General features: G+C 40.6%; 1 protein-coding gene across 1 annotated transcript in view; it reads left to right on the top strand.

The window, feature by feature from the left end:
* csmd2 (CUB and Sushi multiple domains 2) overlaps positions 1–25,040 on the top strand; it is a 227,600-nt gene that overhangs the window by 131,051 nt on the left and 71,509 nt on the right. Inside the window, exons 21-30 of the mRNA XM_056398872.1 lie at positions 267–482; positions 1,339–1,527; positions 2,897–3,066; positions 3,196–3,352; positions 3,556–3,747; positions 9,212–9,338; positions 19,202–19,404; positions 19,613–19,804; positions 21,054–21,192; positions 21,399–21,586. Coding sequence (XP_056254847.1) covers positions 267–482; positions 1,339–1,527; positions 2,897–3,066; positions 3,196–3,352; positions 3,556–3,747; positions 9,212–9,338; positions 19,202–19,404; positions 19,613–19,804; positions 21,054–21,192; positions 21,399–21,586 — 1,773 coding nt within the window. The remainder of the gene's footprint in view (positions 1–266; positions 483–1,338; positions 1,528–2,896; positions 3,067–3,195; positions 3,353–3,555; positions 3,748–9,211; positions 9,339–19,201; positions 19,405–19,612; positions 19,805–21,053; positions 21,193–21,398; positions 21,587–25,040) is intronic.

Genomic DNA, 25,040 nt, shown 5'->3' with positions numbered 1-25,040 from the left:
ACATGCCACATTCACCCATACACACACACATATACATACATCACACCCACACACTGATGGAAGAGCCACCATCATTAATTTTTGGGGTTGAGTCTCTTGTCAAAGGATATTTCAACACACTGACTGGAGGAGCTGGGTATCAAACCACCGAACTTCTCATTAGCTGAGCCACAGGTGCCACAAAAACTTGTACTTATCCAAAGGTTCAAACATAAAAAATGTATATAAAAAAACACATACTGGATCTTTCTTCCTCTCTTATTCAGGTGTCCAGTTCACCTTCCACACCTTCCACCTGGAGAGCCCTCACGACCATTTGTTGGTGACAGAGAACGGCAGCTTCTCTCAGCCCCTGTGGAGACTGACGGGCTCCACACTGCCTCCGCCTCTCAGCGCAGGCCTGTTTGGAAATTACACGGCTCAGATCCGCTTTCTCTCCGACTTCTCTGTTTCCTACGAGGGATTCAACATCACTTTCTCCGGTGAGAATGGATTTAGTAATTCAAAACACTGAGGGGAGGAAGAGAGGGTCAGCTGAAAGTGCTGGTCACAGTGCAGAGACACGCTAATCATTTAGAAGAGACTGAAAGTGTACGGCTCAGGCCCCTGAGTGGGGATCAGAGACTTGACATGACCTTTTAATAACAATAGCCTGTTTCAATTGGTTATTGACACAAACAGCCATGCATGATTAGGAAGAGGCTACCACATGTCATCCAAGTTTGTCTTCTGGAAATGTGTAATCACATGCACTTGAGAGTGAAAAATTAAATGGTTAACATCAAGAGAATATATTAATTTTAGAATAGAGCACAAATGGCCCTTTACCTTCTGAGAGCATCACTTCACCTCCTTTTGCTCTCACAGCGCCTCTTGATATGAACACCTGGATGGAGTAAAAAGAATATTACATATCTGACAGTTTAAAAAAACAAATACTACTCATCTCAAATAGTATTTAGCTTTACAGGAAGGATGGAAAGCAGTGGCTAAATGGATGACGATTTCATGACTCACAATGACCTCTCTGAGGAACATGATGCTTGAATAATTTTAATAACTGACAATTGGTCTTGTGATTTTTAGATGTGAAATTGAATTTAGAAGGGATTCAACTTACCCTCCATATCATTTTTGGAAACATTTCAAAGCATGTCTTAATATATGTTAAATTTACACTTTCACACATTTATACATCAAAGAAAGTTGCATTGATGGTGTGATATTGTCTGGGAAAGAATAAAAACCAAAAAAAAAGAAAAGAAAAAGCCACATATCATTATTACATTATTTACCGTACATTCACACCTTTACTTTATATTCTGTCTCTTTTTGCAGAGTATGATCTGGAGCCGTGTGAGGATCCTGGAATCCCACCCTACAGCACCAGAAAGGGCCTGCAGTATGGCGTGGGCGACGCCCTCATCTTCTCCTGTTTCCCAGGTTACCGACTAGAGGGTCCGGCGAGGGTGGTGTGCTTAGGGGGCAGGAGGCGGGTGTGGAGTTCCCCTCTGCCAAGGTGTGTTGGTAGGTGGTCACATGTTTTATTTTGGCTTTTGTCACTCCCCCTGTAATCCCTTCACAATGCCATCACACCACACCACCCCTTTAACATACACCCACTCATTAAGAAATGTACAAAACTGTCGGTCACATTGGAAGACGAGACATTTCCCTTTCAATTCTCCTCATTATCATCTCTTCATCCACCCACGTTTTGTGTCTTCATTGGATAGCTTCCCAGAAACAGCCTTTTTGACTTTGTCCAAATTATATAGAGCAGCAGCTCTAATGAGGATGACATTAAGGAGCTGAAATATGTTAATTATTGATGCTGCTCGTTGCTAGTGCTTGGAAAACATGACGGGTCAAACTGCAAAGATTTAGGTCATTGTGTTGATTCTATGATGCACCAAACCTTAAGAGCTACATTTGTGTGTTGGTATGAATATTAATTTTAGACTGATAGTCCCAATGATTGGTAAAGCACAGACCATGATGATGATTGACCGACTTGTGTTTTATCTTACTTCATGGCAATACTTTTACTAACTGCACAGTTTTCATGATTTTAAACTCAGAGAGTAATTTGTACACATCAAGATTTTAATACTGTATTGAAAACAAGTAATTACAGCTTAATAAATACACATTTAGTGAAGTCATATTTATATTCTTTACCCACACCAATAATATCTGATTGGTTTGAAAATGTTTGTTTTCCAGTGTTTACGCATGTGTGAAGTGGGTCAAGCAATTCCCTGACAAAAATTTATGAACATTCACTTGGCTGCCTCTTTGGCTCCTGGTGAGCTTTCTGTAGCTTGTAGCTCTTGTTCGTTTTGGCCTCCAGATGAGTGCAGATCTTTGAAGGACGACAGGGACGACACATATCCTCATTTTCATACTTCTATCATATTCACCCTTATTTCAGAAAGTTGATACCAAACAGTCCCATCACTTACCTCATCTTACCTCACTGCATTCATAAAGCTCAAAATCTGGGTTCATTTAAATTCTTTCAGGTATTTTTCTATAGACCCCCCCCCCCCCGCCCTTTTTTTTTTCACTCTCACTGATGTGATTCAGAAAAGGCAATTTTCAAATAGAGCTGAAATTACTGTTAATCATATTGAGATTGCAGTGTGATAATGATGATGTGCCACTCACCATTCAGGTATAGTCAGTGACCATATTCCTCTCTCCATCACCTCTCCCATCTCCCTATGCATGACAGCATGAATAAATACACTCTTGAGTTTCAAACATATAGCGATTGACATGTCCTCTGCTCTCTCCAACACCACCACCATCTCCCTTCCTATCTCCTCTTCTATCTCTCTCTCTCTCTCTGTCTCTCTCTCTGTCTCTCCCCGCTCCCTCTCTTTTTCTCTAGCTGAATGCGGCTCATCCGTGACTGGCATGCAAGGGGTGCTGCTCTCACCCAACTACCCCGGTTACTACGGCAACAACCACGAGTGCATCTACTCTATCCAAACGCAGCCTGGCAAAGGCATCCAGCTACGAGCACGAGACTTCAGACTGGAAGAGGATGACATGCTCAAAGTGAGGGTTTAGGGGGAGATGTGCCCCACCCGTGTGTGTATGCTGCCTTGTTAGTATATATCTGTGTGCACACCTGATCATCTTAATCCAGATCCTTCCTCCCACTCTCTCTCTCTCGCTCCCTCTCAGGTCTTTGACGGCAGCAGTAATAACGCTCGTCTGCTGGGGGTGTTTACAGGCAGCGAGCTGCTAGACACAACCCTGAACTCCACCTCCAGCTCCATGTGGTTGGAGTTCATCAGCAATGCAGATAACACCAGTAAAGGCTTTGAACTGCACTTCACTAGTGAGTAAAGCTCTCCCTCTCAAAAAACACCCAGCTTTAAATTTAATATTTACATCTTAGGATGGTTTATGTATGCTTGTATCTCTTTTTTCTAACTCTCCTTGTTGCCTTTGCTACATAACAATCATACTGCCTTCTCCATTACCTCCTAATATTTGTGCTTGTACCTCCCTTGCCTTTCCCTCTCTCTCTCTCTCTCTTAGGTTTTGAGCTGGTGAAATGTGAGGATCCAGGTGTCCCTCAGTTTGGCTACAAGAGGGAGGACAAAGGGCATTTTGCAGGAAGCACTGTGTCGTATAGCTGTGACCCAGGCTACACTCTGAAAGGCCCAGAGGTGCTCACATGCCTGAGGGGGGAAAGGAGGGCATGGAACAGCCCCCTCCCACTCTGTGTTGGTGAGTCAGATGCTCTTCTCATATGTTATGAATGCTGATCAAGTGTTACCATGCTGTGTGGCTGAAGTATTGGTTTATTTGTTAATATTGCTTTGGGTTCTACTGATTGGGCTTGCATTACAGTGCATTATATTAAGTTTGGTGCTTGAATTTACTTTGTCAGTGTAAGTGAGTATATAATCGGACTCTTATTATGATGCATTAGCATGTTAGCAGCACTTTACTCTTGTAGCTGCCAAGTTGTAGCTAAAGATTTTACATACTGTTGGTAGTTTAAGCGTAAACGATTCATAAAATTTTATAAGCCAGTGTATTATGTCTGAAAAATCTTTATGTCAAACTAACTAGGAACTAAAGCTGCCACAGAAATGTGGTGAAGCAGAAGCGTTAAGTAGGATCAAATGGAAGTTTTCAAGTAAAGTGCTTCAAATTTCATGTGCAGTATATGATCAAATGTACTTGGGTGATTTTCGCCATTGGTTATGTCAGGTGCCTTATGGGATCTAGTGTAATGTTATCTATTATGCTCTAACCTGCCATACATCAACGTTACTACTTATGACCTATTACTTATTCCCTTACATCACAGTTTTCTATATTACATTATGTTAATTCTGCTAAAATGTAAGATTATGTAAATCAGTATTTTGTTGTATAATGTTATAATACAATGTCAGTGGCTTCTTTACTGTCTGGCACACGGCTTATCCAAACCTGTTTCAGTTTTTTTAGCTGAAAAATACGTCTGACCTAGTTCCTCATCGTAATAACAATGTGAATATGCATTTGCAGGTTTAGGAAAGCTATGTGGTTTGTTTTAGCTCTGCTATTTTGGGGCATCCATTTGGTTGCTTTCCCAGCACCTTATTCAGTGCATTATCTCATCGAAAATGACTGTGCTCTATTTAGCTCATCATATTCATATTGCATCATGGTTCCAAAATTCCCCCTTTTCGCTTTATTTATTTTAATAAAATAAGACTTTCCCTATATCTGCAACACACCTGAGAACATAGACAAGTAGATGGTATATCCACCTGATCTTTTTTTTTATGTAGAGTTCATCTCCAGTTCACCTGTCACTTGCTGCCAGCTGACATAAATATAATATGCATTATTTTAAGAACAGTAAAACTGATATGTCTTAACACACAAAGAGCCTAAATGGTGTCATGGTGCAAACCCTTAAACTATTTTTTGACTCTTCTCCTGGGGGACAGAGTTTTCTCAGCCTGAAAATCAGTAAGGAAAACAGGCAGAATGGTGTTCTTTGGCCAAGGTGATTAAAATAATATTACTTGGCTCCCTTTTCAACCCAAACTGACAGGTAATTTCATGTCTGGGTATAAACAACATTTAGCATTCTCTATATCTCTGGACACGTTTGTCCTCCCCGTGCCCCTTTCACTGCAGATGATAGCCGAACAGCCAGAGTGAATTTGGGAGCAGATGAGGGACTGCCTCTGTTTGTAATGGTGGGATTACTTTCCAACAGCGGGACACACCAAACACAGATGAGAGGCGTATAGCGAGCAGTAGAGGAAGGAGAATGAAACTGAGTTGAAAACAGTGGGGAGAGTCCATATCCTGAAAGTCACAGAAGAGGGAAATTGCAAGGTTGAATCCCTGAGCAGCTGTAGGTTGGGCACTGAGGTGTTAGTGGTGTTGTATTTAATGACACTTAATATTAAGCTGCATATCCAATGTATATAATTGCATTTAGATGGGTTTTATAGCAAATACACATCTCCACACATTGATATCCAACTTACAGAACATAGTTTTCAAGTGTTGCTCAAGGAAAATGTTTGTCAAGTGTGTCTATTTGATTTGAAGATATTTTATGTCCGTAAATTGCAAAACATATCTTACATTAAGACAATATGAGCACCCATACACATGTTAATCCCTTGCATAGACGGTAATTTAAGATACTTTGAGGAGAGGGTGAGACAAAAAGTGAGGCACTGATTGATTGAAGAGGTAGAGTAGCTGAGGTAGTTGCACTGCCATGGTTGCATTGAGCAGTAGTTTCTTAGGTCACAAGGCTAGAAGAAAGAGATGGCTTTGTCTTACTGTGATAGATCACTGTCTTCTCCTTTCACTCCACGAAACAGTATGTTTCCTTCAACAAGGAAAGCACACAGGGGCTTGAATAGAGACTAAAACCTCAGCAAGAGTGTAAAGATTAATATGTTCACACTTTTTCAGACAGTGAAATGAAAAATCACAAGGTCAGGTATTTAAAATGGTTTCTGTAGCCAGGCACATTCTCCATTTACATTATGCATGTATGCATGTGGGTGCAATGTTGTGTGTTTGGTGTGCTTATGCTTTGACAGCAAAAATGATCAGAGGCCAACTCTGGTGATTATTGCTGTTTTTAAATGTATAATGTATGATGGAACGCATGATGGAGATGAAGTCTAGCTGCTACTACATGAGAATTTAAATTTGCACTTATTGAAAATTGGAGCACCGCCTTCATTTGAAGGAAAATGGACAAATCAAAATAATCAGTCAGTCAGTCTTATAATCAGAAGTAGTAAGCTGTCAATACAGGTATCTCGATCGATGAGTCACTGTAGCAACTGAATAAATGAGGCATTAATGATGAACACAACAGATGAATATAATTGTCTGGCAATAGTGAAATTAAGATTTTCCAGAATTTAACAAAACGCTAGAGGTATAATCAACTTTTCTAGGACTTAAAAATAAGAATTCAGAGCACTATCCGGCATCAGCTCTTGTCAAACAAAGTCTGCCTAAGTTTGCAGCATCGTCTCAGAGTTGAACCTCCTTTCTCCTGGACCTAAAGTGGTTGGGTCAGTGCTGGATTCGCTCGTGACTCTCCGGTTGTCCAGGAGCAGTGAAGGTCAGCTAGAGGGGCTTCTCAGCTGATCTGGTGACCCCACTCCAGGGTCGATGGACCAGGCAGAAGTCTGTAGGCAAGGCAGCCTTTGCTGACTTCTTGGTCCGTCGTTGTCGTGAGATAGGACTCAGCATTTCATAGCTTGGCCATTTCATAACACACAGACATGAGAGTTGAACTCATTTTCATAAAAAACATTTGCTGAGTGATATTAACTGGATTACTAAATAGTTGGACAGCTAATTCACGTTAACTCAGACATGTGCTTAACCAAGGAGGAATATCAGTGTTGGATCACTTCGGGAATTAGTTTCTTATCTCAGAAGCAACTAAATGTGGGAGGAAGAGAGAAAGTATACTGGTGTGTGTGTGCGTGTGCGTGTGCGTGTGCGTGCGTGTGTGTGTGCGTGTGTGTGTGTGTGTGTGTGTGTGTGTGTGTGTGTGTATGTGTAAGACAGAGAGCGAGAGATGAAGACTACAGATCATCGTGTGTATAATTTGGATGATTTTCCTTTGTGCAGTACGCATCAATTTGTTGAGTGAAGCGTCCGTCTCTGTTCCATGAGAGTTATTTCCTTGTCTGGTCCTTTCCCTGGGATCCACAGCAAGGATGACCCCAAAAGGTCGTAAAGTGGTTTCACGTCCTGCTGCTAATTTCATTATTATGTCAAAACATCGGCCGCCCAGGGTTTGAGATGGGTGCTTCCATGTGTAGCCATTGTTAATTCTGACACTTTTACTGCGAGAGGTGAGAAGGCTGTTTGACAGCTCCTGACGGTTTCTGAAAAGGGCTATATAAACCCACTGTTATCTCTTAGTGGAACTCAAACAGGGGGGTCTTCACTGCAAGAGTGTGAAGGAGACACACAAGAGGAGAAGAAGAAACAAAGAAGAGAAACAAAAGGAAAGACATATCTGCAATCATAAGGGAAGACATGTTTGTTGATGACAAAATGTCTGATTCCCTCCATTTATGTCTGTAATATGTTAATTTAGTTAGTTCCGTAGTCAGGTACTTCCTTCTTGCCACTCTAGTTTTTTGTGTGTCTGATGGATCTCACAACCATCGTCATCCCCATCATCATCAGTATGATTCCTGGACCTCCATTTTCCTCCTGCTTGAAGGAGCTATTTTCCTCTAACGGGAAGGAAAAGAAACAAGAATACTTTTACCCTCCTCTTGTTAGTTGAGATGGCCTCAAAAATGTGAACAAAAACACTTCAAATCTGATGTTGCTGGAGAACACTCTCTCTTTTTTCATTCACTTTTTGGATAGGGGTAGAGGGTGGTAATTGAAGGGGGGCTGAAAATTGCTTTTCAGTCACAGAGCGTTTCTGATGGCAATTCATTACTCAAGGCTGAAAAAAACACTCCATTCTTCCCACTGTTCTTGACAAAATGTTTTGGCCTCTGGTTTTTATTTTGTAGTTTCATAGATGTGTGTTTGTTTTCATTGTCAATTTTTTTGAGAGACACAGCTTAGGTTTGGTGTGCGCTGTATACCTCAGGGGGGCTTGTTGAACAGTGATATGATACTAGACCCATCATACTGACTACTGCTACTACAATCACACCTGTAAGCGTCCTCAGCGGCATTCCTCTGGTCATTCATGACAGGTTTTCCACTGTCTCTGTGTGATCTATTGCCTATCATGTTGCTCCTAAGGTATCAGTGATGGTTCATTTATGGCAATCGTGCATCTGTTCTGTACCCACATACTGTACATTAGGGATGTCATAACAACAGATACCTCGGTACCAAGTCTATGCCAAAATTCATTCATTTTTTTTTACAGTACTGAAAGTACTGTAGATTTTGAAGGTACTATGGATGTGACTCTTCCAGGACTGATGAGGACAGTATAATAGCACTGCATGTGTTCTAGTCTGACATTAAATTGGAAGAGAAGAAGACGGCAGCTACAGTAAACAATAACAACAACATGTGGAATGGCAGGTGCAGCCGCAGATCCATCGCGACTTGTCTCAGTCAGTTTAAACAACTGACGATATGGAGGTGTATGCTTCGTATTTATTATCAAGAATCACGGAATTTCAATGATTATTGGTACCGAATACCAAATTTCTGACATTGTGACATCCCCACTGTATATACTCGCAAATCAGTCAAAGCTTCTTCCTTAAAGTTGCTCTGAACTATATTGGATGAATTGTGTTGTTCAGTCAACAAGTCCATCAGCTTTCAAAGGCAACCAGATGAGATCATGGTTGAGATGGTGGATTGCCTTCGCTGAGCCAAGAAGATACATAGTATATTGAGTTGGCTGCTCTCCCTCCTATCATTCAGATTGCAAATACGATGATGAAGCACATCACATTTGAGTGTATGACTGCTATGTCAATAATTAATAATGATGAGAGGAAACTGATGTGATGCACTTTACTGGAAGTGGGATGATGTAGTCTTTGGTATGTTAAGTATGTTAACCTTGCTTTATCCTTTTATTAATTTGACTTTCAGAACGTTGATGAGCTTGTACTTATTTTATTTTATTTTTTTATTACTCCTACTCATTGTTCACCTCCTTAAATCTGTCTGCCTTTCTGTTTTCCCTCCTCTTTTCTAGCGGAGTGTGGGGGAACCATCAAGGATGAGCCTTCTGGTCGTATCCTGTCTCCGGGCTATCCAGCTCCTTATGAGCACAACCTGCACTGTATGTGGACCATTGAGGCTGCCCCTGGAAGCACTATTAGGTCTGAGCAACACTCTTTCCTTTTTCATGCCTTCTAGTTTTCTGATTACATTGTTCTTTCCCAGGCTTTCTTTCAATCTACCACCTTTCAATATACTTCCAATTTGCCCCCCCCCTTTTGCAGTGGTATTCATCACTTTCACAGGCTGCTGTGTAATCAATCTTCAGTGAGCTGCTGTTGGCCAATAGCTGAGTTACTACTGGGTGAGGGGAAATGCCACCACAGAGCCTCCAGGTTTTAGACTACACCAAAGAAAGTCAAGTGTTTCAAGTAAATTATGTCTTACAGATGGGTGCATGTTATTTCTTTTACCTTCACGAATTTGATGAAATGTAAGCAAGCAAAATCCTGTAATGGGGTTTGGCTCAGGGTTTCGGTTGATACCATTCTAGCCAATATAATCAACTTGAGCTTATGCTCTAGCACTGTATTTATTTACTATTATATATTGTTGATCAATATACATAGATATTAGATTAGAGATTTTCTCCATAATTTCTCGTTGTCATTGTCAAGCATCTTATCAGGGTCAGGTGGTTAGGACAAAGCAGCCCAGATGCCCCTTTGCCAAACCACTTCCTGCTGGATCCCTTGATGTTTCCAAGTATGTGGGATGGTGGCATTTGTTGAGTGTGTTCTTGAGCCGCCCCAGGGTATTGATTCCTCCACAGAGAGGTCATTACCATGTGACAAAGTCAGCTTATCACCCATACTGTGTTTTTTTAGGCCCCTGAATAGAGTTCAGCTGGAAAACAATACACATTCCATAGACATCTCTTTAATTTTGTGACTCAAGTGATGGAATTTCAGTAATAATTTCATCAGTTTCCACCACCCACAGTGATGTTGCTTCCACCCTGCTCTCTTTGCCTCGTCCATTAACTCTGCATGTATTCGTTTATTCATGTTTTTTTATCCATACATTAAATGATAATAGTACATTCATTAATGAATAAAAATAATGGTTTATGGATGTGCTCTGTCCTGTGGCTTAGAGGTAAGAGAACAGAGACCCATCATTTTCCAGTGATATTGTATTTAGCATTTATTACAACTGACTGAAATGGTCAGTTATTTAATGCTTAATACTATAATTGTTGTGTTAATGAAACAACCTGCTTTTCTTTACCTCACCTCTTCTCACCCACCGCAACCCAACAATACAAACTGTTTCTCTTGTCCTCCCCTTTCCAAAGAAAAAAAAAAAAACACCTCCTGGCTTCCATGCATAACCATCCAACTTGATATAGTATATATACATATAACATAATTCAGGCTTTTAATTCTTCAAAACCAAAGTGCACTATCATCATTTGTAACAAGATTTGTGTCCTTGTGGATATTGAAACCTTAACCCTGGTGGTTTTAGCATTATTCTATATCCATTAAGCCATTGAGGACTGAAGACATGTTAAGACCAGTGTCAGTCATATATCATCATGCTTGTGAAAACTACCACGTTTTGACAGCGTTGAAATGGAGGGCCTTTAAGCCACAGCCATGGGACATACAAAGTGTCCCTAGGTACTTGCAGGAACAGTGTTCAGGATGCAGTGCTTTTCAAGGAGACTACTGTTAAATACATGTGAATGTGAGGGAACATGTGGAAGAGGAAGAGAATACAATAGATGGTTTAAGTGGGAGGGCTATAATCTCCTCTTTCATAAATTGGATTAACGTTTCCTAGAAGATCACATGCTCATCATAACAGAATATTGTATCTGTATTACATACATTTTTCCTATAGGCATCATTTAAGGGGACAGGAAGAGCTTTCTGACTTGAATAAAGTATTTAGTAATGCTCTGTAAGGCTTTGAATACAGCCATATTTAGTACTTGCTTGTTACATGTGCTTTTTAGTTTCAATTTGGTCAGTGTTTCGTTTCAAGTTCAATGTGCTGGAGTAAATCCAAAGCAATGACAAATGTGCTAAGACTTTGAGGCTGTAGTGTACATAGTTTTTCGTCCACTGTACTTTATTTATATTTTACCTACATTGCACAGATATGTGTGGTTGTCTGCATGGATCCATTTGTGAGCGAATGTGTCTCATAGCTTGAACATCTGACATCACAAGTCCCTCATGATTGCTAGTTTAGGTTCATTAGTGCCTTCACTACCTTTGGGTCCCTGGTATTCCTCTGCAAGGTATGCTCCATATCCATGCCTTTGATCCTGCCCACGCAATTCATTATTGAGGTGAATTTGCAATGCATTAGCCCTGGGATTCTGTGTATATGAAATGGTGTAGATGAAGGTAGCACACTAATCAAACTGTACCAAGTTTGTGAGCGACCAGGAGTCGTGCCGTGTGACAGCAGACATCTCAAATGTCTATGGACTGGTTTGCAGATGATAACAGGATAAAAGGAATAGCAATGATAACAGAAGCAGTGAGCCATGTCACCGATGGTACATTCAGTAGTTACGGCTACAGAGATCAAATGAAGGATCTAGGCCACATTGTACACTGAACAATGAAGCCATATGTATTCAACTAAAAATTGGCATTTACTATTTAGAAAGAAGCATTCTCACTAAATTGACAGCTTCTCTGTTGTAAAACATGATGTACTTTGTGGGCTGTAATACAGTAGGGTGCCTTTTTGATTAACTGTTGTTCACAAGGCATTAAGAGGACTAACACAGTATGTGAAGAGGAGATAGACCATTGTTATTAGACCTGTGGTTGAACTCTGTCTATAGTAAAGTATTGCTTGCAACTAGCTGCTTAATTCCTCCTTAATTGATTTGCTGTTTCTTTTATCTAATTCCTCTTTCACACACTCCCATTGTACAGTTAAGCCAGTACCATGTATCTGTAATATTTAAACATTCAAGCCACTGATAATTTGAGATTATATACTCATCAAGCTATTCATTAGGAACACCTGTACAGCTCCTTTATTTATGCAATTATTCAATCAGGCAGAGCAATGCATAAAATCATGCACATACAGGTCAGGAGATTCAGTTATTGTTCACATTAAACATCTGAATCTCAGTGACTTTGACTGTGGTGTGATTGTTGTTGCCAGACAGGCTGGTTTGAGTTTTTCTGAAACTGCTGATCTGCTGGGATTTTCTCACACAACAATCTCAAGAGTTTCCTTAGAATAGTGCGTAAAAAAAAACCATCCAGTGAGCAGCAGCTCTGAAGATGGAAAAGCCTTGTTGATGAGAGAGGTCAGAGGAGAATTGGCAGACTGGTTTGATCTGACAGAACGGCTACGGTAACTCAGATAACCACTCCTGTCAGCCAAGAACAGAAATCTGAGGCTGCAGTGGACAGACTCACCAAAACTGGACAGTTGAAGACTGGATAAAAGGTTTCCTGTCCTGATGAATCTGGATTTCCGCAGAGGCACACAGATGGTAGAGTCAGAATTCATCATCATCAACATCAGCAGCATGAATCCATGGATCCAACCTCCCTTGTGTAAACAGTCTAGACTGGTGGTGCAATGGTGTGGGGAAGGTTTTCTTGGCACACTTTGGCCCCCTTAATAGCAATATATCGTGGTTTGAACACAACAGCCTATCTGAGCATTGCTGCTGACCATGAGCACCCCTTTATGGCCACAATTTACCATCCTCTAATGACTACATCCAGCATGGTAATGCACCATGTCTTAAAGCAAACGTCGTCTCTAACTCGTTTCATGAACATGGCAGTGAGTTCAGTGTACTTCAGTCACCAGATCTGCCTTTGGGAACAGGAGAAGCATGAATGTGCAGCTGACAGATCTACAGATATGATTTGATACAATCATGTCAACATGGAGCAGAATCCTGTGGAATCCATGCCACAAAGTGCTGAGGCTTGAGAGCAAAGGGAGGCCCTACCCAGTATTAGTATGGTGTTCCTAATACACTTCTTGGTGCGTGTAGTTGCCTTTCAGAAACGGTTGTATATAACCGCAGTGCTTTCTGTTGATAAAGCTCGGCTTTTAATGGGAAAATCTATTGTTAAACCAAATGCTCTGTGCTAATCCAGTGATTTTGGACAGTAAAGTCAACATACAGCTGTCTCTTGAGATCTAACTCGCAGTATTTCCTCAAATCCCAAGCAAATATCAGTGGATCTCAAAATAATTTCTTAGCTGTTTTTTGTTTTTTTGTTGTTTTTTTGTTTTTTTTCATTGTCTGGATTTGTCTCCAGATAAGATCATCAACATTCTCTTTGCTGCTGAGCCTAATGAGAGAATTGTTCAAATATCAGCTCTTAAATACTTACAGGATGGAGATCCTTTTTTGGGATGGACTTTTCCTTTAAGGAGCCACCTATTCCACTTTTCCAAAGCAGTGCATCACCAGTTAGAGCATTTGTCATGTTCTATCACAGAAACTGTGCCCTCAGTCTCAAATGAATGTGCATGTATATTTCATTGGGTTTGCACAACCCAAAACATGGTTTCATATGTATATATTTGTATACGTGCATGTTAGAGAGAGTCTTTCTTTTTATACAGTGAAGTTATATTGGCTTGCCTGCTTTTTGAAGGTGGTATTTTTAGAATATGGAGTTGGCTGTTTTTAATAAGATTTAGGTTCAGGTTAGGCAAAGATTTGAGATTGTGTTGAGGGATAAGGAATGAATTTGATAAATGGATGGTGGTCATAAGTGAAAGGTTGTGTGTGTGTGTGTGTGTGTGTGTGTGTGTGTGTTTTCGTTTTTAACCACTTCTTTTATCTCTGATTCATTTCCCAATTTCACACCTCTTCCTGCGTGAAAAGAATTGTGAACTGTCTTTTATCTGTATGATAACACTACTGACATGTTATTACATCATGTGCCTCACAGTGCTAGAACTGGCCAAAAAAATTGCTGCTACCACAACTTGGTTCAGGTGTCAAGAGAACCACTATGAGTCGGTTGTGCTGTCTTCACGTGCTGGGTGTCTTTTAAAGCTCATGGTGTGGATGTGTCTCATCCTTGATGGACGAACCCACAGGGACAGTCCCACGGAGGCCACGTCCACACACATATCGATGAGATTGGCTCTTAGTGTGACACTTCCTTTATACACACAATCTCAATTAGTTGCAAGAAAGCAGCTGCGAGCGTATGTTTGCTCTACATCTTTCTTCTTCCTCATTTCCTCACACCACACACACACACACACACATCCATGCACACATCTGTAGCCCCCCCCCCCGCCACCACCACCATCACATATATACTTATTTATCATCTTCATGCACACATACACCTACTTTGACGACTCCCCACAGGACTCGTGATTGCAGCTACACTGTTTTGTATTCATATGAGAGAGTCTCAGCACTCTCCGTTTCTCTCTTTATTTCTCTCATATGAATACAAAATAGTTAAGGCAGAAGCAAAAGAGACCTGAGAAATTTCTTCCATCCCTCTTTTTACCATCTCATCTCTTTGCAGCGATTCCTCTGACACTTGATTGAACTATTTTTTCTGGTTAAGTGTAAAGGAGAGCCCTCAGTTGTAAACTTCAAAACATGGTTCGACTAATCATCATCTGCACACTGAGGCCCAAATTTCTCTTTTCCTCAGTGAGACATGCATGCACACACTCTCTCAACCTGTTGTTTTATTCATCCCTCATGTCCCCCTCCCCCAACACACACACACACACACACATGCACACACCCACTCCACTCCCCACCCCTCAAGCATTTGTGTTAAGTGCAGAAGTTATTTCTAAATGGACTCACTCAAACCCAACCCCACCCCACACCCCACAGGAAGCTAACACTTCTCTTCCTAGGGCCTCTGAAATGAACAACTTTGGATGACAAGCTGTGACACATTTTGTTCACATTAAACAACTGTGAACTTTTACACACACACACACACTGTTCTCTCTTCCATTCAAATGCTAGGGGTAGCTGTGGCAGCAGGGTCAGTAACACAGGGCACACTCACAAAGCAAGAAAGAGAGGGAATGTCCATAAAAGAAGAAATAAAAGAAAAGTGCAGTGTACATCCCATAAGAAAGAAAAGCCTGTATGTTTTTTACTTGCCAGAATCAACATATTTTCTTACAACCTTCTCGCTTCACTCTTTTCCTTTCGCCATCATCTCTTTTTCCACTATCTCCTCATCCCACCTCACAGCCTTCACTCTCAGAAAGTGACAAGGAGAGATAGGCTATTTAGATCTTGTACAAAAGGAACCAATTATCCTAACATGCAGCCCACGTCCATCCTATACACCCGACCGCTCACCACAAATCCCTCCATGCTTCAGAGCTTCCTCTGCTCTCCATCAACCTCTTATCCTCCTGCCATCATCCTCTTCTTGCAGCAACCAAGCAATGATTAACGCTGGGCTTGTTTTCGTTCCCTCCCTCACCTCCCTCCTGCCTTCCCTCGGTGTACTTCTTCCTTTCCACCCACCTTTCCATCTTTCTTCCAACATATAAATCTGGAAATAAAACACGATGCCATCCGGTGTCTGGCAGTGAGAAAGGTTGCATTAGAACATGAGACCTGTCAGCACATCAGCATGGATCCAACACGTGACTGGTGCTTGACTCCAGTATTGCTCATGCAAATCCCCAGAACCGTCTTTTACGCTCACTCATATCCTCGATGCTGCCTCCACACACACACACACACGTGCGCACATATTGTACATATTGCACATTAATATTCTATACAGGAAAGCACACACACGTGAACACATATTAGAGAAAGGTGCTCATTTTTGTTTTATTCATGCTGGCAAATTCAGTGAAACACCTCAGTGTCTCCTGTCTGGAGTATGGGGAGGTGGAGCGTAGGTGAAAGGCTCGTAGTACCTGAGGCTTTCATAACAGCATTTGCATAACAAGCATCCGACTGCCTGAGGCTCTTACATGACAGGGATGGAGGCCTTTGAACATCACCTTTGCTTGCTGGAAGTGCAGGATGGGAGTGGGAAATTAGTAGGTCACCAGTGAACTTTTCTAGCAATGTCCACCGTCACATTCAAACACTAATACGCACTGGATTCTGGCCAACTGTAGATAAATTTTACATTTTTGTTGATTTTCTAAGTATGTGAATAGTTGACATCATTTTTGCAGAAAAGATATTTCACCTGAATTTGATGCATTTCTGCAGATTTAATTTAACCAATTACTGGCATACATAAAAACAATGAATGGGGCTACTGCAAAAGCTTTGGCACCTTGTACCTAGGAGCTGCCAAGAAGAAATACTGTCTCTCTACTAGTACATTTCAGGGTCAATTTACCAAGCTCAAGTGCTCCTCAACAGTAACTGGTAAAGATGGTTAATTTTTGGATTGAAAGCACTGGTGTGGTTTGACACACTCTAAACAAAAGAATTGAGTGTCTTCTCTAACTCTTAATAGACTATAAACTTTGTGTTTTGATTCTCTGTGCCACGAGAGAAAACACAGATGTGTGCCTTCTTATTTAAGTTTGGCAGCAAATCACAGTAGGTTGTCTGCGTGCCTGAGTACTCAGGAGAAGTAAACAGGTTTATCTCTATGCATTGCTGTATTTCATTGAGCTTTGAATGATTATTGTATATCACAGGGTATTATCAATATTTAGTGAATATTAACAAGAGAACTGTAAGCAGAGGGATTAGTATTTATGCTGCATCTCAGATGATCAAAGTTGGAAACATGTGATGTGCTGCTTTCCAGAGATAGAGAGGTTAATGTGTGCCCTGTATGTACGCGTGTGTCCGTGCCTGCATCTGTTCCCCAGGCGTGGATGGTTATGTACGAGTGTGTAATGCAGCATATCCTTTAACTATACCTATCAGTGTACATTTGCGTGAATATGTAGTGGTGCGCCTGTCTGCATCTGTTTGTTTTCCATGCTCTTATTTTACAAGCATTGCGACAGGACTTGTCGAGTAGGTTACGTACAGTATCCACACACAGCACATTGTTGAGTAGCCTCTGGCTGCTGCTCACACATCAGACAGTATGGGAATCGGAGTCTGACACCAATTATGCAGAAACGGTGGGAACTTGTTGCTAAACCCGACATATCAGTGGGTTGCTGTTTCTCCTTTGCATCATCTGTAGCTCAAGGCTGTGCGTGTGCGTGCGCGTGTGTGTGTGTGTGTGTGTAAGGGGATGAGGACACTAAAAGCACATCAAGTACCATGATGACTGGGAAAGAGATTGCCATTCAACTCAGTGAATTTAAAATGGTATTTTGAGAAAATGACTACTGGACAGATTTATAATAAGCTAAGCTTAAGCTTGTGGACAAAATAATAGAATCAACAGAGATTTACAGACTCCGCTCTTCAAAAAAAAATTAGCTTAAGTACTGTGTGAGGATTTTATTACAAGAAATGCAACTTCAAAACTAAAGTGATTGAAACATGAAGGAGAGTGTCAGGAAATTGCTTTGGGGGAAAATAGTCGTCAGTTGTTCATAATTAAATTGTTTCCATAATAGTTTCTCATGTTAACACACTGAAGTATTTAAATGTTCACATCATGGAGACTACAATACATTTTTGGATACATGTGCTTTGTTAAATATTTTTGCTTGAGCATTTCTCAGTGGGAAATGCATTTGAAGCAACTTTAGAGACAGTGTTTTCTTTGCTGTAATAATTCGAAGGAAAAAAAAAACTGTTGCTGTTGTGATAAATGCTTACTTTGTGTGTGAAGCATGTGAGTTTAGTCCAACACAATTTTTACCAAATACTTTCTTGATCTTAGCACAGCTTCATCTCAATGCATTCCACTGTAATCTTTTATTTTGAAGACATGCGAGACAGCAATGTATTTCACAGAACGAAAAAAAAAAAGAAGCATGAGTTAGTTGAGCTGATGTTTTATGATTTCTTGTAAGTATTTGAAACTATTGAGATACATAATACAGTTTGTTGTTAAAGAGCCCGTCCAAAACACATACTTACACATGCTCACACACAAGACTCCAGACAAAATGTCATTATGAAGCCGCTGCATTGAGGCTGGCAAACTTAGACACACACATACACAACTACAGTGCATTTCACATCCAGTGGACCACCAGCTGGCTGACAGCTGTCTAAGCAAAAAGTGAAGGGTAGATGTTTTGACAGCATCATCTTTCTGATGTCTAGACTGAAACTATTAAATGCCGTGGCAGACATATCTGCTTGACTGACACTGTGGAACATCCATTGAATGTTCTGGATCTGGCGTCTGTGATTCACTTTAAATGTTATTTGTTTCCTTGCTTTATATTTGGCCTGCCCTGTGTTTCTGTCTTTCCTCTGTTCTTATTGCCTCCTTTAATCACATTATTACCTTGTGTGCATTGATTCTTTTAAATACTCAGTAGTTTGATTTAATCCATTTATTTCCTCCTCTTTAGATCTGACTCATCCTTTTTTTTTTTACGTTTTAGAAATTGTGATTTGTATTGCTCAAAGCCTTGACTTATTCTTTTTCTTTTCTTCTGTTGTTCTATCATTCTATTTAATTTTAGCCTGCATACAAAAAAAAAACAAAATACTGAACCTTGATCGTAAAACATGGAAGATGCAGAAGGTTTTTCCAAATACCCTAATCCATATACCACCAACATTATGTGTCAGAACAAATGGAGTCCAGATTTTTCTCCTGAGTAAAGCTGTTAATGGAAAAACTGTGAGATATGGGCTAGAATTGCCTTCCATTAAAAAGACCCAAGGCTTGTTTGAGGAAAATGAATGCAAATAGGAGGTGACAATATTCAGAGCTAGCTTTTAATTTTTCAATGAGAAAATAAACAGTTCTTTGTCTGCCTGAGGTTGTTTTCTTTAAGGCTGAATTGTAAGGAGAGGTGCATGGGGGTTAAAGTCTTAATTCAGAGGGAATGTCATCTATCAGCAGTCATGGCCTCTAAAGTATCCTATCCGTGTCTTTTATAGTCTACATTTCCTGGTTTTCCACACGGAGGAGGTCCACGACGTGCTTCGGATCTGGGATGGGCCCCAGGATGGAGGGGTCCTGCTGAGGGAGCTGAGTGGTTCAGTGCTGCCCCCGGACGCCCACAGCACCTTCAACACTGTCAGCCTGCAGTTCACCACAGACTTCTTCACCAGCAAGCAAGGCTTTGCTCTGCAGTTCTCTGGTGAGGAAGAAGGATGATGGGAGGGAGGTGAAAGAAATGTTAAAGGAACATGGGTTAGATGGCTGGGTGGCAGCTGGTTGTAGAAGAGAGACAAGGTTTAACTGTGAACTATGATCATAATATTCTATCATCTTAACTGAGGAACATTTTCATGTCATGTCATTTCATGTCATGTCATCACTGATTGGTTCTCGTCTTGCTCCTTTAGTCTCCACTGCAACCTCCTGCAATGACCCGGGCATGCCTACTAATGGTACCCGCAGCGGAGACAGCAGGGAACCTGGAGACCATGTGGCGTTCCAGTGTGATCCTGGCTACATCCTGCAGGGGGCCAACAGGATCACCTGCACTGAGATTAACGGTCGCTTCTTCTGGCAGCCAGACCCTCCTACATGCACAGGTACTCTATCAACACGGCATGTAATCATCAATGATGGCTAACGCTACAAGCTACAAAACTATGATCAGAACTAGTCTGACTCCACCATTTCATATGATCCTATAATGTTCAAATTGGATAGGTCAATAAATAGACTGCTACAATTTTTCAAAATACTACACTGGAGCTCATTTTTCAGAATACTCCTGCTTAGGAAATACAATATATTTCTTAAAATTCTATGTGTAAATTAATGTGCTGATAAGATTTTATATAACACAATCACTAAAGACAGAAGAGAACAGTATAAAAGTAAAAGTTATCTTATAAGGTATATTATGCCCTACAACCTGTCTAATGCAGTGAATGGTATAACCTTTCTTGCTGGTCTGACTTTTGTGAAACAGGTAGACGGCGCAGATTCCTAATGTGATTACTTAACAGACTCCTTAAGTGAATCTCAATTGGCAAACCCGATTGGCATGTTCCCTAGACATTTCCTGAAGTCACTGCAGCAGACAGAGAGATCTGATTATCCTCTTCCTCAATAATAACACCAACCTCTCAGTCAGACCTCTACTCTTTACAATCTCCTTTTTTTTTTTTTTTTAATATATGATCACACTTGGTGCTGTACAAAACAATGTGGAGTAATTAACAGTGGCAATTAAGACCTTGTAATTAATGTGCCTTGTTTAATTAGCGCTTAGCTTAATTAGTTTGATAATTTTTTTTGGTGAGAGGTGGGACAGTTCAGCTCCCTGACACTTACAGGTGAGAACGTGGTAAGCCAGTGTCTGTGGGCATTAGCTACGTCTCAATTAAGCATCTGTCACTACTACACCTTCCTGTGGGGAAGCCATACACCACATACAGCGGGATATAAAGCAGGATACAGCAGGACTACTACCACTACTTTAAAACCTTTAGAAACTTAGCTATTCAAGTCATACTACTTGTATTCTGTTCATTGTTTAGATTAGCAGTTGGCTGTCACTCAACTCATTTCAAATGTAGCATCATAATGAATTTGCTACATGAAAGTTAAAAAAAAAAAAAAATCATTAATATTAATATGGCAGACTAAATCACTGCTTTCAAGTGTAAATAAAGACTGTTTAACTTGGAAATGATTATATATCATCTTAATATGATTTCTTTTGTGGTCCAATAGGTTTTTGGATTAATATTCAATAGCTTTCAAAATTCCATTGTTGTTTACTGTCGGAGTTACTACTGTGAATTATAATCAGTTGATCTCTTTTCAAAGCTCCATGCGGCGGAAACCTGACAGGTCCCAGTGGGCTGATTCTGTCTCCAGACTATCCTGAGCCTTACCCTCATGGGAGGGAGTGTGACTGGACAGTTACTGTCACACTGGACTATGTCATCGCTCTGAGCTTCAACCAGTAAGCGTCAATATTATAAAAGCTACAACAAACATTTTCACTGTCTAACTGAAGTTTGCTATCATTGCTGTGTAATTATTCTCCTCTATCACAATAACTATGTTTTAATTGGCAACAAAACACAAAGAAAACATTTTAAGTTACTGTACTTACAGCTAATCTAAGATGCAAATATTCTATTATGCCATGTAAACTTCTATTACCAGGTTCAGCTTGGAGCCCAGTTATGACTTCTTACATATCTACGATGGGCCGGACTCCCTCAGCCCCTTGCTGGGTAGTTTCTATGGCACAGACGTTCCAGACCGCATTGAGAGCAGTTCCAACACACTGTTCTTGGCATTCCGCAGTGATGCTTCCCTAAGCAGTAATGGATTTGTGCTGCAGTACACAGGTGTGTTATTTTTGATCGGTGAAATGGCATGTTTGTTAACAGGACAAAACTAACAAAACTATTAATCTAGTGGAGACTTGGATTTTATGTGTCTGCGTTAAAATTCTTTATAATCAGTTTTTTCATCTCCAGTGTCTTAGGATTCTGAACAAAACAGTGAATTTTTAAATAGTTTGTGAGGTTTTATCCCCTGAACAATTCACATTTAAAAATTCTTTTTCTGGCACAGTGAGAATGGATTTACCCTCTGCTGCTTATCGACCTTGCAGATTGTTTCTTTTTAACTTCGTCTTGTGTCTAGTCCAAAATGAGTGAGATTAGTGGTGTGAAAATTGCTTCAGAAAAAGAATGGGGTGCTGCAGCGTGCTGATCACCACCCTCCCATTTGTGCCATGGTCTGCTTGGTCTGCTTGGGCATCATTATTGATCCGTACCTCCTCTAGTTGCAGACTAACACAAAGAATTATGAAAATGAAAAGCTGACAGCATGTGTGCTAAAGCTCTTTTTGATAAGTGCTTTGGAGCTGCACAAAAGGCTTCTCATAAATTAGAGCAAACAATGTTGTGTTGTCTCATGTCTAAGCTTAGCTGACCGCAGCATGCTGTTTTGGGGGACCCAAATTTTGATTTTCTCACACGAGGTATTCTGCATTGCATTCAAGGTGCAGAATGATCACAGACATCCTTGACAGAGGGCCAGCTGTTTTAAGGATAACACGAAACATCTGTGTTTTCCGCATTTGTGTTTCAGACAGTCACGGGAGCGCCTCTGTGCCTGTGTGTTGAACCGTTTTCCTAACAAATATACAGACGCTGAACAAGGTCTAAATTAGACAGGGCATCTTCGTTAAGGGCTTTGCTTGAGAGAACAGTGTTAAATCTTTCTAAATCTCCCAGCTTCAATTAGAGCTTTTTAAGGTATCAGGCGTTGAACCAATTCCAGATCGACCATGAGTTCTCTGTTTCTTGGCTGGTATCCAGATGGGATTTGAACTGTACAAGCCACTCAACTGATCTTCAAATGTTTATGCGATGCAGCTCTGCGATTCATTTGCAAACTGTACATAAAGACGGGGTGAAACACAATCTTTTGGTGAGACATCGTTACAGAGCCTTCCCCTTAACTCACTCCCAGCACTGCAGTGTGTGTTAATACAGTGTGTGATATTGTATGGCCAATCTGGTAGAGCAGATGGACCCAGTGTGTGGCTTCGAAAAACTCCCTCTCCCCACTTCCAATTCTCCACACTAATGAACCATAACCAAATAATACATAAATTACCTCCTCGGTTTCAGACAAACAACATGGCACAAAAGCATGTTTGGCTGCAGGTTTGGGTCTGTTTGGTGAGGAAGCAGCAATTGACGACTTGGCCCAGCTAGTATTTGGTCGGTCCGCCACTGAAAATTGCATTACAAAATCAGCCTGAGGTGCTTTTTAGCCTCTTTATCATGCAATTGTCAGGTTTTTCTGTTTGCGTGTGTCTGGCTGTGTCTGATTGGGCAACAATTTGGCAGAAACTTTCCATGCCTGAGCCACATTTGAACACACATAGACACAGACATGGGTAGACCAACACAGACAAAACACACATACAGGCATCTCCACACTCACATCTGTCTAATCCAATAACGTCACAAATGCCTCGGCTCATTTTCACTTCACATCACATCACCTAAACTCCTTTGAGTATTTTCCAAAACAGATGATGCCACTCGTCCATTTTCTCTCACACCCACAAATGTCTCAAGGCAAGGCTGACTAAATCAGCCGTCTTCACCGTGGCAACCGACCTCCGAGTCCTCACCACTAGCTTGTGTCTGGGGCCAGTACACACCCGGTGCCCGGTACATCCGTCACGCCTCCACTGTCTGTTGCCAGGTGCACAGGTTTAATGATGGTGGCGACAAGGGAAGGTTTAGGTCTAAATCAGCCCATGAAAGGGCTCAACCTGTCTGGAACAGGTGTCCTGGGTGACAGACAGACAGGCCACATGGCTGGCCTCAGCATTCTGCTCAGCCATGAAGGGCAGCATCCTGCCTGGTCAGCAGGTCTCCAGCTCTCAGTTTATGTATTCATCCAAGGTGCCTCATACACATTATATCATCGATAAATAATTAAAACTTTACTAAGGTATAGACCTTGTTATAATTATAGTAGACACAGAATATTATGCAGGAAATATGTCTGTTGTTTTATAGCACAGACATTTTCTCATTTCAAATGTATCTTTACAAAAAGAAAAAAATTTTTGCTGGCGCTCCTCCTGTTGGGTACCATTCACATTCATGGTGCGACTTGAACCCTTCTGTAAATGAGCAGATGGTGGGACAAAGAAAACATGTAAAAAATCACTTCCGATACGTTGTACCTCTTCAGTAATGTTAGACAGAAAAATCAAAACAGAAAAGTGTTTCCAAGGAATCTAACATTTTAACTCTGAGACCGGGAACATTATAGCTCTTGTCTCAAAGACTTGCTGACATCCCTATTGACCTTCACAAATGATTGTTTTTAAAATATGAACTTTTTTATTTTTTGGAATTTCAATTTTTATTCGTTTTTGAATGGCTTGGCACATGGCTATTGTCTCCAGGATACAGGACTCATGGCGCATTTTTTTATATTATGAAGGCAGACTCCAATACATAAACCTAGATAAAGATAAACAAATAAATGATCCAGATCGATCCTGAAGGAAAAAAAACTAAACAAAACAGAATGAAACAATAACAGAGGGAACGCATCTCATATAAACTGTGTATCTTGTGTCATACTGCAGGATCACATAGCCAAAGAGGAGACTGATATCTATTTCGACCTATCGTCCATTTTACTGTAAGCCCAGAACCGGTCCCAATGATACTCCCATTCCTCCTGATCACCACTTATTCTACTAAGCTTACATTCATAAGATGATATTTTTCCACAATTGCACTAACCCTCTTTCAGTTCTGGAGCCGGGAGTTTTCTACCAATGCCTTAAAATAACTTTAAAGACTTTTATATATATTATAGCCACAATAATAACAGAAAATGTACTTCAGTATGTTTCTGAATCAAACCAGCTACTTAAAATTCGTAATACCTCGAACCAAAGTGGTCTGACTAAAATACATTCCCATATAAAGTGCAGAAAAGTTCCTATTTCAGTTTTACCTTTCCAAGACAAATCATTGTTCAACAACTTCATTCTGTGGAATCTCAATGGAGTGTGATAGTATCTATGCAGTATTTTATACTGTGTGAACTTTCCCCCTCGCTACTCTCACTTGCCACATCCAGCCACAATTTTAGAACATTTATCTCATTCAATTTCTTTTCTCCGAGAAGAAAGACGGTGAGTTGTAAGTTGACGTTTTACTGACAAAAGAAAAAATTTGACTCATCTTCCTTTTTGTATTTGTGTGTGTGTGTTCAATCATCAAATATTGAAGTTTGCTGTGAGACCTG

Source organism: Seriola aureovittata, chromosome 16 (genome assembly GCF_021018895.1).
Source record: "Seriola aureovittata isolate HTS-2021-v1 ecotype China chromosome 16, ASM2101889v1, whole genome shotgun sequence".
NCBI classification, from domain to species: Eukaryota; Metazoa; Chordata; class Actinopteri; order Carangiformes; family Carangidae; genus Seriola; species Seriola aureovittata.
Note: the sequence above shows the minus strand (reverse complement) of the source record. Positions and strands in the feature narration are given on the sequence as shown.